This window comes from Heterodontus francisci, chromosome 46 (genome assembly GCF_036365525.1).
Source record: "Heterodontus francisci isolate sHetFra1 chromosome 46, sHetFra1.hap1, whole genome shotgun sequence".
Lineage (NCBI taxonomy): Eukaryota > Metazoa > Chordata > Chondrichthyes > Heterodontiformes > Heterodontidae > Heterodontus > Heterodontus francisci.
The window spans coordinates 12599322-12611869 of NC_090416.1; the positions used below are offsets into that span (position 1 = coordinate 12599322).

Sequence of the window (12548 nt, forward strand, 5' to 3'; positions counted from 1 at the left end):
CAGCCTGGCTTTTATTAATTGGGTGGGTTGGTGGGTGGGGAGGATGGGGTCTTGGAGGGGGAGGGGTTGGGTGGAAATTCGCGAGGTAAAATTCTTCATCCCCAATAACATTTTCACCTCAGTTCTCCAACAGTTAGGCGAGGGAGGTCCTCTACTGCCTGGTGGATATGTCTCATCCAGCGTGGGCGGGAGATGGGATCGTGCATCAGTCTTGTCCATTCCAGCTTCCGAATCTGCTCTACCTGGAGGGAGAATGTGTACGACGGGGGTGGCCATTTTCTGGCCTCGTGTGACAGCCATTTTGTGGCTTCAGTGGGGCAGCCATTTTGCAACCTCGTGGGATGGTCATTTTGTGACGTCGGCATGTCACTGGGAACAATGGACCCTGCTTGTCATTCAGTGAGAGAGGCAGAAGAAATTAAGGGGGCCATGCAAAGGTAATGTGATCATTCATTAAAGATGAATGAGCCCACCAGTGGACGGTGGAGAGTCCGACGTTCATTTCCTACGTGTGGTTCTGGGATGCACGGGTTCAAGACAGTTCAGCTGAACCAGAGTCGGCTGTGGAACAGTGCAGGCCCTGACAAAAAAAAAAACCACCCGACACCATCACAGATTGGCGACGTCAAGTCCATTGTTTCCGTGCATCTTTTTATGGAACTTTGCTAAGGCCCACAGGTCTGAGACACTACCTCGGGTGAAGAGAATGGGAGGGAAGTCTGCGTCAAAGCAAGAAGAAAAGGTCAGGTGCCACCTAGTTAGTGTGAGTGCCTAACATAGCTTGAAGCCCACCAGGTTCCACCACAGCCACGGTGAGATCTCTTTCCCCAAAAATCTGTCCAACCCAACTCTCACTGGCCCCCTCTCTAGTCAACCCCAACCTGACTGAATTCGGAATCCTTCTCCCCACAGCCTGCCAAGTTCCCGTGATCACCTCTAGCCCGTTGTGCAAATGTGTCACCTCAACTGTTCCAGTTTCAGCCTCTTTTGCCAATGATACTGAGGAACCATTTCCTTTGGCAGGGGTTGAGGGGGGTGGGTGGGTAAACAGACCAGAATGAAGGGAGAATAACCTTAAATTAGAGTTAGTCTATTCAGGAGCAAAGTCAGACAACACTTCCTGGGACTATAGGAACAGGAGTAGCACCAAGAGATCATGGTTGATCTGTGACCTAACCCCATCTACCCACCTTTGCCCCCATATCCCTTAATACCTTTGAGGCAAGACCTGGACCTGCGGTGAGTAACTCACCTCCTGAATCCCCAAAGCCTGTCCACCATCTACAAGGCACAAGTCAGGAGTGTGATGGAATACTCTCCACTTGCCTGGATGGGTGCAGCTCCAACAACACTCAAGAAGCTCGACACCATCAAGGACAAAGCAGCCCGCTTGATTGGCACCCCATTCACAAACTTTCACTCCCTCCACCACCGATGCACAGTGGCAGCAGTGTGTACCATCTACAAGATGCACTGCAGCAACGCACCAAGGCTCATTAGACAGCACCTTCCAAACCCGCGACCTCTACCAACTAGAAGGACAAGGGCAGCAGATGCATGGGAACACCACCACCTGCAAGTTCCCCTCCAAGTCACACACCATCCTGACTTGGAACTATATCGGCCGTTCCTTCACTGTCGCTGGGTCAAAATCCTGCAACTCCCTTCCTAACAGCACTGTGGGTATACCTACCCCACATGGACTGCAGCCGTTCAAGAAGGCAGCTCACCACCACCTTCTCAAGGGCAATTAGGGATGGGTAATAAATGCTGGCCTGGCCAGCGACGCCCACATCCCGAGAATGAATAGTTTAAAAACAAAATACCTTTGGTTAACAAAAATCTACTAATAATTGATCCAACATCAGTTGCCATTTGTGGAAGAGATTTCCAAACTTTTAGCACCCTTTGCGTGTAGAAGTGTTTCCTAATTTCACTCCTCAACGCAAAGGACGGAGAAAATCTAGAACACTCTCCCCCAAAAGGTTGAAAATTTCAGAACTGCTGATTTTTGTTGGGTTAAAGGGGATTAAGAGATACGGAACCAAGGCAGGGAGATGGAGTTCAGATACAGATCGGCCAGGGTGTAACTGGGAGAACAGGCTCGAGGGACTGAATGGCCTCCTCCTATGGAGGAAGCAAATCTTGGCGTTTCTATTGCATCTCACTACCTGACTGGTGTGGGAGTGTTTCTAAAGTCTTGTTAAATCTCGGTCCTTTTTCTACTGGGTGAAATTGACCATCAGGCATCCTAAAGGGGAAAAACACAAGGACGAGTGCTGGAATGGTCAAGCGGAATGTGAAAGCTCCAACTCTGGTCCACTAGGGAACCCCCGCCAAGGTCCAGGCAGACCAGCCCCCAGTCCTGGCTGCTGGGACCGGGGGAGTGCCGCATAATCCTGAGGTGCTAGCCCTTCGGACAAGATGTCAAACCGAGGCCCCCCCATCTGCCCCCTCTCAGGTAGATGTAAAAGATCCCACAGCCGTTATTGGAAGGAGAGCAGTGGGCGGGGGGGGGGGGGGGTGGTGCCGGTAGTGGTGGGGGGGGCAGAGTTCTCCCCGGTGTCTTGGGACCGATATTTATCCCTCAACCAATCATCACCAGATTAACAGGTCATTAATCGCTACGTAGAAACAGCGACTACACTTCAAATGTAAACCATAATGAAATATTTTGGGACACGCAAAGGTGCTGTAAGGAATGCAGCATTCCTCCTTTTCCTCATTGGCTCCCGTCACAATTTATTCCGGGCGGCCTCATTCACTCAGTAAGTAGACCGTCACGGTTACTGTTCTTTTGGAGGTGGGTTTCGTTGCGTTTTCCTTGGAACAGCTTTTTAGAGAAAAGAAAAAAAAAGTTTCATTGAAGAAACAATTGTCGCTGAGGTATCTGATGCTGAAGTCGATTCTGGTCAGCGTGTGAAAGGAAGACACTACCTCGTCTCTTCTCTTGTCATTCCTGACACACGCGACACTATACCAAAGAGATTTTACTGTATGTTTTACGTCTCTGCGCCATTTAGCGCTTAAGGGATGTTCTTTCGTAAAAGGGAGCCGTTTCCACTGTTAATTTTCTTCCTTGCCAGCCAGAGCAATGGAAGGTCCTGTGGTCAGATGGAACAGAACAATGAAAGGGTCAAAGTTCAAAGATGACTAGATTGGGAACGTTGGCAATGTAGTGGCCTAGCCAACTGCTCCAGACTCCTGCTGTCCCACTCCCGACCACAATCCAGTGAGCCTTGCTGGCAAGAGTGCCTCCTGCCAATGCGGATGGGGGGGGGGGGGGGGAGGTGGGGTGGCCCGTTCGGCGACGCCCTCCTCAGTTGAATAGTCCACCGATTCTCAGCGTCTGGGCTTCAAGCTAACTGGGAGGGCTGATGATGCCTTTGGAACTGGACCCCAACACCTTTAAGAGAATGAAAGAAAACGAGGGAAGGAGGTGCAAAGCGAAAACACAACATTGGAAGGCCAAGTTTTATTGAGGGAAGCTTTCTGGCAACACATAACTCGACCAAAGAAAATTAATCAACATTTGATACCAAAGAAATGTTATTTTTGGCGGGGTGGGGAGGGGTTAGTTTATTTGATCCAATTGTTGAACACATTGCTAATGGGACCTGCACAGATTTTGAACGCAAAGTGTGTGTGAGTGCGAGTGAGAGTGTGAGTGGGTGAGTGAGAGTAAGTGTGTGTGTGTGCGAGCGTGTGCAAGTGTGCGAGGGTGTCTGAGTGAGCATGTGTGTATGCGTGTGAGTGAGTGAGTTTGTGAGTTAGTGTGTGTGTGTGTGGGTATGTGTGAGTGGGAGAGTGAGTGAGTGAGTGTATGTGAGTGTGTGTGTGTGTGAGAGAGTGTGAGTGTATGTGGGCGAGTGAGTGTGTCTGTGTGAGAGTGAGTGTATGTGTGTGTGAGTGTATGTGTGTGTGAGTGTATGTGTGTGTGAGTGTATGTGTGTGTGAGTGTATGTGTGAGTGAGTGTATGTGTGAGTGAGTGTATGTGTGAGTGAGTGTATGTGTGAGTGAGTGTATGTGTGAGTGAGTGTGGGTGTGTGAGTGAGTGTGGGTGTGTGAGTGAGTGTGGGTGTGTGAGTGAGTGTGGGTGTGTGAGTGAGTGTGGGTGTGTGAGTGAGTGTGGGTGTGTGAGTGAGTGTGTCTGTGTGAGAATGCGTGTGTGTGAATGAGTGTGTGAGAGTGAGTGTAAGAGTCAGTGTATGAGAGTGTGTGTGTGAGTGAGTGAGTGTGTAAGTGTGTGTGAGTGAATGTAAGAGTCAGTGTATGAGAGTGTGTAAGTGTGTGAGTGAGTGTGTAAGTGTGTGAGTGAGTGTGTGAGAGTGAGTGTAAGAGTCAATGTATGAGAGTGTGTGTGTGTGTGAGTGAGTGAGTTTGTGAGTGAGTGTGTGAGAGTGAGTGTAAGAGTCAGTGTATGAGAGTGTGTGTGTGAGTGAGTGAGTAAGTGTGAGTGTGAGAGTGTGAATGTAAGAGTCAGTGTATGAGAGTGTGTGTGTGAGTGAGTGAGTGTGTAAGTATGAGTGAGTGTAAGAGTCAGTGTATAAGAGTGTGCGTATGAGTGAGTGAGTGAGTGTGTAAGTGTGAGAGTGAGTGTGTGAGAATGAGTGTGTGAGAGTGAGTGTAAGAGTCAGTGTATAATAGTGTGTGTATGAGTGAGTGAGTGTATAAGTGTGTGTGTGAGTGTTATTTTCTTTTCTCCAATCAGATCTTTGTAATACCTCATGGCTGTATCCGTTTGCGGTGACATCATGCCAAAAAGAAACAATAAATGTGATTCAAGATTCAGCTGTGCTTTCTCACTAACCTTTTTCCCTCAAGGCCGTCCCTTCAGAATGGCAGCTTGGCTTGCTTGGTGCCACTCCTGAATCTGGAGCTGATGGTTGTTTCTTTGATGGCTGCTTTGGACCTTATAGGCCTAGAAAATTGGGTGGCCTGGGGCAAAGGACAGCATCTGCACCTGAGAGACACCCCCCCCCCCCCATTCCCACCTAATATTGGGCCTCAATTACATTGAGCTGCCACAAGCAACAGTTAGCTTGCAACTAAGGTCTGATTAAGGATCTGGTGTCCCACTGGCCTTCAGATAAGTGAGGAAGGGAGGTTTAGATACACAATAAAGCTCCCTCTACACTAAAAAACAAAACAAAAAAAAACGGGGTTAGGATTTTGGCCCGGTGACGATGACCGATATATTTCAAAGTCAGGTGTGACTCGGGAGGAGAACGTGAAGGCGGTGGTGTTCCCATGTACCGGCTGCCCTTGTCCTTCTAAATGGCTGCGGGTTTGGGACCTACATACATTCAACAGACAGAAGTCACAAGTAAGATTCCTATGTTGTGTGTCCTCTTTCCTCGCCTAATGATGCTGACTGTAACAGCTCGATAACTGCCCTGGCAGAGACCAGCGAGGACATTGAAGACCAGGACACTGAACTACGCCCTCATCCACTGATCTGTGAGAAGTTATGTTGAACCTCAGTTAGACAATACTTGGGAGTACTGTGAACTGTTCTGGTCTCATTATATAAAGGATACAGAGGCATTAGAGAAGGTGACAAAAAAGACTCACTAGAATGATACCAGAACTGACAGGTTACGAGGATAGGTTTGAGAAGCTGGGGCTGTTGTCCTTGGAAAAGAGAAGGTTGAGAGGAGATTTGATTCAAAATCACGAGGGGTCTGGGCAGAGTAGATAGAGAGGAACTGTTCCCATTGGCGGAAGGATCGAGAACCAGAGGGCACCGGTTTAAACTGATTGGCAAAAGAAGCAACAGCGATATGAGGAAAAACCTTTTTCCTCAGCGAGTGGCTTGGATCTGGAATGCACTGCCTGAGAGTGTGGTGGAGGCAGGTTCAATCGAGGCACTCAAAAGGGAATTGGATAATTATCTGAAGGGAAAAATCTGCAGGGCTATGAGGAAAAGGCAGGGGAGTGGGACTAGGTGAGTTGCTCTTGCAAGCCAGCACAGACATGATGGGCCGAATGGCCTCCTTCTGTGCTATAACCATTCTATGATTCACTGTGGAGGGAGATGAGAACTAGGGGGGGGGGGGGGCATTAATATAAGACAGTCACTAATAAATCCAATGGGGAATTCAGGAGAAACTTCTTTCCCCAGAGAGTGGTGAGAATGTGGAACTCGCTACCACAGGGAGTGGTTGAGGGGGAATAGCAGAGATACATTTAAGGGGAAGCTGGATAAACACATGAGGGAGAAAGGAATAGAAGGATATGGGGATAGGGTGAGATGAAGATGGGGTGGGAGGAGGCTCGTGTGGAGCAGAAACGCCAGCATAGACCGAATAGCCAATTTCTGTACTGTATATACGACATAACACTATATAATGGATTTGTAATATAATAAGTCCACATGCTGCCCCTCAGCGACATCATCAGAAAGAATGGGGTCAGCTTTTATGTGTAGGCTGACGACACCCATCTCTACCTCACCACAGCCTCTGTCGACCCTTCCTTTGTCTCTAAGTTGGCTGACGGGTTATCCAACCTCCAATATTGGATGAGCAGAAAGTTCCTCCAACTAAATATTGGGTGGATAGAAGCCATTGTCTGCAGTTCCTGCCACAAACACCGCATCCTGGCCACTGACTCAGTCCCACTCCCAGGCCACTGCCTGAGGCTGAACCAGATATAAGAATGTCATATGTTCCGACTGGATCACCTCTCATTCTTCTGAACTCCAGGGAATCTAACCTCACCCAAGGCCCAGAACCTGGAAGCGGCCAGACAGTGTCACTAATCATTCCGATAAACAAACCCCGAGAGATTGGAATGAATCGGAAGATTCAGGGGTGATGCAGGAAGCACTTCTTCATACAAAGGGTGGTGGAAATCGGGAACTCCCACCCCCAAAAAGCTTATGAGGCTGTGGGGCTTGGTGGGAGTGGGGGAATGGGGTCAATTGGAAATTTCAAGATTGGGATGGATAGATTTTTGTTGGCTAAAGGTATTAAGGATTACGAAAGCAAGGCAGCTAGATGGAGTTAAAATGCAGATCAGACAGAATCTAATTTATTTACGGAACAGGCTCAAGATGGTGTATGTTATACTCCAGGAAGACAGCTAGGGAAGGGTAGAACTGGAGTCAACCTTTACACACTTTTATATGTAATTACAAAGTTATGCATTACAAGCATGCACCTCCGAACCCAACAACCACAGTTTCCGTCTACGTCTATTTAGAGGGGGCTCAAGAGAAGCCCCACTTAATACCTGCATACAATTAAACACGGTTAATATACAATTAACACTGAATGACATACTCTGGTTTCTACATTCCTAAGAGCAAGCTGCGGAGTTCCTGAGTGCCACCAATAAAATGATGTTCTGGGGGACACCGCCACTATTCTCCTGTGACGGGGGGGAGCTTATTATGGGATGTCCAGTTTGGCTACCCACTCGATGGCCTCCCAAGATGCCGAGTAGGGAAATGCAGATATGCCTGCAAGTGCCCCATTCATTTAGTGTGAACGCCCCCCCCCCACCTTCCCGGGCACTGAGCATTGGCTGGCTACCTGGCCCTGGAAGGCATCGCATTGCAGCCACCCTCACATCCACCTCTCAGTGGGAGTCATTGGATGGTAAATCAGGACCAGCAACCCTGGTGGGCTCCCCTCCCGCTCCCAATGCCTCATCTAACCCGAGGTAACTGAGACCAATTGTAGCACTGCTCCCTCCTAGCTCAGCACAGTCCCGGGATCTTCCTGACCGAGATGGCTCAAGGCAACAATGTGACCGACACACACTGGCATGGGCAAGTCAATTAGCTGTTAGGGTATTTTAATGATATTTTTCAGTCAATTAAATTTGATGAATGAGCAGAGTGATTAAAATAATAGATTGATTTCCCCCTTAGGACCATCATAATTAGGGCTTTTAATTTGGAATTTATGTCTTTAATACTACTTTTTCTCAGCAGTTTTGCTTCCCATCAGCAGCGGACTATTTGACCGTGTGGGCCTTCACAGTGCTGAGGCCGAACTCTGTCCTCGTCCCGGCCTTCGAATACGCGCTGCTTTCAGCGGGAGCGCTTGCTGCCCATTCTGCCCCTGACTCGGCTTGAGTCCATAATCCAGGCCGACACTCCCCAGTGCCAGTACTGGTGGAGTGCAGCACTGCCGGAGGTGCCGTCTTTCGGAAGTGGTCACTGTAGAATTCTGAGCAAATTTTGCAACCCTTCACTAGACCCCTGATTAATGTATGGAAGGGGCCTGAAGCCTGTTTCGAGGCAACCCGGGTGCCTGCAGATATGAGTGTAACAAATCTAGCAGTGGCCAGAAAGCTTGTGCAGATCGGACACAGGATGTTCCAATGTTAAACCTGCCAGCGTGGTGTCTGCTCTACATCCCAAAAACAATCACGGGCATTCTAATACCTTAAAGCTTCTCCAACACCACCCGTCTTTGCCCCCTCCCCCCCCCCTCAGCTCATCGGCTCCTGAACCACACATCCATGCCTTTGTTTCCTCCAGACTCGTCCATTCCAATGCTCTCCTGGCCATCTCTTCCTATCTTCTATATAACCCAGCTCATTCAAAGCATCGCTACCCATATCCTAACTCGAACCAAGTCCCGTTCGTCCCCTGTGCTCGCCCAACGACACTGGCTTCTGGTACGGCAACACTTCTCACCCTTCTTTTCAAATCTCTCCATTGGTCCTCACCCTCCTCTGGCTCCCCCCCAATCTCTGTAACCTCCTCCAGCCTCCGAGATCTCTTCCCTCCTCCAATTCCCTTGCACATCCCCCGATTCCCATCGCTCCACCATTGGCAGCCGTGCCTTCAGCTGCCTGGGGGCCCTAAGCTCTGGAATTCCCTCCCTAAACCTCTCCGCCTCTCTCTCTCCTCCTTTAAAACTGACCTCTTCGACTGAGCTTTTGGTTGCCTGTCCTAATTTCTCCTTATGTGGCTCATTGTCATACTTTGTTTTATATAATGCTCCTGTGAAGCACCTTGGGATGTTTTAGGTGCTACATAAATATAGTTCTTGTTGTTGTCCTGGAATACGGGTTCTTGAATTCACTATTCTATACAGCTTTGACTGGCTCTTTAGCCTACTGGTCCTGATCTCCCTGTGTATTTTACAGCTTGGTATCAAGTCATGCATTGTACAGATCCTTGGCTCAAAATGTGCTGTACAACACTCTCGCCTGGCACTGTTGCATTGTTCAAAGGTTCAAAACAGCTGCCTGCTATCTAAAATTGACAAACTTATCAGCACCCTCTCCTGACTTCCTGATAAGTTTATAGAACATTAGGAGACCTGATGACCCCTAAAGAAAGGCTTTATGTAAATGTGACAAGCTCGCTTTTCAAAGCTACACAGATGGCTCACTAACATTTCTTTAATCTTACTCTCCCTTGTGAACAGGAAGATAATGATTACTGCACCAACGCCTCGATTTTAAACTTCTGATCCATGTCTTAGCCCCCTCCCTATCTCTGAAAACTCCTCCAGCCCTTCAATTCTCTCAGATCTCTGCGTTCCACCAATTCTGGCCTCCTGTGCACCCCAACTCCCATCGCTCCACCATTGGCGGCCGTGCCTTCAGCTGCCTGGGGGCCCTAAGCTCTGGAATTCCCTCCCTAAACCTCTTCACCTCTCTCTCCATTTAGACGTCTACATCTTAAACCGAGCTTTTGGTCACCTGTTCTAATATCTCCTTATGTGGCTCGGTGTTAAATTTTGTTTGGTTACACCCCTGTGAAGTGCCTTGGGATGTTTTACTATGATTCAATGTGCTGTATAGCTCCCTGCAGAGTAAAGCTCCCTCTACATTGTCCCCATCAAACACTCCCAGGACAGGTACAGCACGGGGGAGTTTTGGCCATGCCATCCCACAAAACCTTCAGGATAAAGCGCTTCCTAGCCAAGAAGATGAAGCAAAACAGGCCGATTCCACAGTGGATCCGCATGAAAACTGGCAACAAGATCAGGTACAACTCCAAGAGGAGACACTGGAGAAGGACTAAGCTGGGCTTGTAAAGGGATTCATCACCATTGGCACACTACCATCAACAGCTATTTCTCAATGGACCATGTGGGGCAAAAGACATTTTTTTTGTTTTCTATTGTGGAAAATAAATTAGATTTATCAACTTAAAAAAAAAAACGGGGTTAGATACAGAGTAAAGCTCCCTCTACACTGTCCTCATCAAACACTCCCAGGACAGGTACAGCACGGGGTTAGATACAGAGTAAAGCTCCCTCTACACTGTCCTCATCAAACACTCCCAGGACAGGTACAGCACGGGGTTAGATACAGAGTAAAGCTCCCTCTACACTGTCCCCATCAAACACTCCCAGGACAGGTACAGCACAGGGGTTAGATACAGAGTAAAGCTCCCTCTACACTGTCCCCATCAAACACAAAATGCCCTGGAAGTATCTGATGCAATAATGCAGTGGGAGTATAACTCTGCAGGGAGCTAGACAGGTACCCAGCCAGCAGGTACAACAGGAGTTTGATGCAGAATAAGCCCCTCTGAACGCTTCCTCTTTTAAGCCTCCAATATGACGTTACTGCATCGTGTGACATTTCTTATTTTTCCCCCCCGAACCAGCCGTGTTATGGCCATTTTCACTGCGATCCTCCATTTCCAAATCAAATTATGGGCCATTCAGTGCTGTGAGCCCCTCTTCCGCTCGGAACTGCATTGAGGCAATCGCAAACTCATTGCAGCCAGCAGAAGGGAGGCGACGTTCGGACTCCCCTCTCAAGTTGAATTTAAAGGAATGAGTCCCTCAAGCGGTGAAAGGCCAGCGTGCTCACCGGCGACATCACCCTTCTCGTGCTGGGATGTGCCAGGGTACCAACGCAATCTGCCCGTCAGTTATTAACTTAACGATCCCGACACTTCCTTAGATCCAGGCAAGATGGAAGATTATGAGCAAGTGCCATTGTTTCTTTGTGTGGGGGTGGCAGGGTTCCCGATCAATACCGGCAAGTTTCAATGCTGGCAATGGGCCACTGCGAAAGAATTAGTCAACTTTGTTTTACAATGCTATCAGCTCTGGCTGAGTAAATACAGATAAGTAAATATTTTCTATGTGATGTCTGAGGTGTTGTGAATTCGAAGGGCTGATGCGGTGGGTGTGAAAGCAGAGGTGGAAGCGTTATGCAACATCCCTCTTTTTTTTCTCCTCTCCTGAAAACTTTGCTGAGTTAATGGGGGATTGGCTGTTCACCTGAATGGCCACTCTGTGCGTGCGAGAGTAGATAAGAGTGCAGACTATTCAGCCGTGGGGTGCATAGTGGCTGATTGTGGGGTTGGGGGGAGGCCGAGAGGAGGGGGGTGGGGGGGGGGGGGGAAGAGGGGGAAGCACGGTAGTCAAGTTGTGATGCTGCTCCCACTCAGCCACATCGGCTAAAAAGGAAGATAGGAACAGGAGAAGGCCATTCAGCCCCTCCAGCCTGTTCCGCCACGCAATCAGATCACGGCTGATCTGTATCGTAACTCCATCTATCCAACTTGGCTCTGTAATCCTTAATCCCCTTAACCAACACGAACTGGTTTGAAATTTCCAATTCACCTCCCCCCCCCCCCCACCACTCAATGGCTTTTTGGGGGGAGCGAGTTCCAGATTCCCACTCCCCCTTTGTGTGAAGAAGTGCTTCCTGACATCACCCCCTGAACGGCCTGGCTCCAATGTTAAGGTTCTGCCCCCTTGTTCTGGACTCCCCTCCCCCCACCAGAGGGAATAGTTTCTCTCTATCGACCCGATCGAATCCTTTAATCATCTTAAACCCCCTCGATTAGATCACCCCCTTAATCTTCTACACTCGAGGGAATGAATACAAGCTGAGTCGCCTCTTAATTAACCCTTATAGCCGCAGGCGAGAGCACCCAGGCTTGACCCCTGATTGGTGCTGATCGCAGCCTGGGAAGGGCAATAGGAATGCTCCCAATGACCTTGAAGTTAGGGAGGGGGAAAATCAGCCATCTTTACCACTGCCCAGCCTTGACACGCTGCATACTGCTGGGATTGAAAAGAGTAGGAAACAATTGGCTGTGGGATTGTACCGAGCCTGCCTGAAAATTGTACCAAGGGGAGACCGAGGGAGGTGAGGCGGCTCCACAGTTTTGAGGTCCTGGGAAAGGATGAGCTAGAGTAGGAGATGGGTGCAGTGAATCCGGATACAGGGAGGAGGAAGACGGTACGGGTCAGGGTGAGATTTCGAGAGAAATTGGGCAGGGTGGGCTTCAGAAGAGAAAGATGGAAAGGGAGTGTTTAGGAAGGAACAGGGAAGAACCAAGTTAAAGGGGGAGACAGAGTTACAGAGGGAGAGCTACAGCAAGGGCAAGAGTGAGTTAGAGAGAGAGAGAGAGAGAGAGGAGAGAGATAGAGGCGGCTAGAGAGAGAGTTAGAGGAGGAAGAGACTTAGAGGGGAAGAGAGAGGGGCGGGAGAGAGATAGAGACAGATAGAGAAAGGGACAGAAAGAGTTGGAGGGGGAGGGAGAGACAAGAGAGAGACAGAGTTAGAGAGAGAGATAGAGGGAAAGAGAGAGAGAAAAAGACTGAGG

General features: G+C 49.0%; 1 protein-coding gene across 1 annotated transcript; it reads left to right on the top strand.

Moving 5' to 3' along the window:
* Positions 1-9843: 9843 nt before the first annotated feature.
* LOC137356710 (large ribosomal subunit protein eL39) lies at positions 9844-10135 on the top strand. Its single transcript, XM_068022417.1, has one exon. The coding sequence runs from the start codon at positions 9853-9855 to the stop codon at positions 10006-10008; it is 156 nt and encodes a 51-aa protein (XP_067878518.1). The 5' UTR covers positions 9844-9852; the 3' UTR covers positions 10009-10135.
* The last annotated feature ends 2413 nt before the right edge of the window (positions 10136-12548 follow it).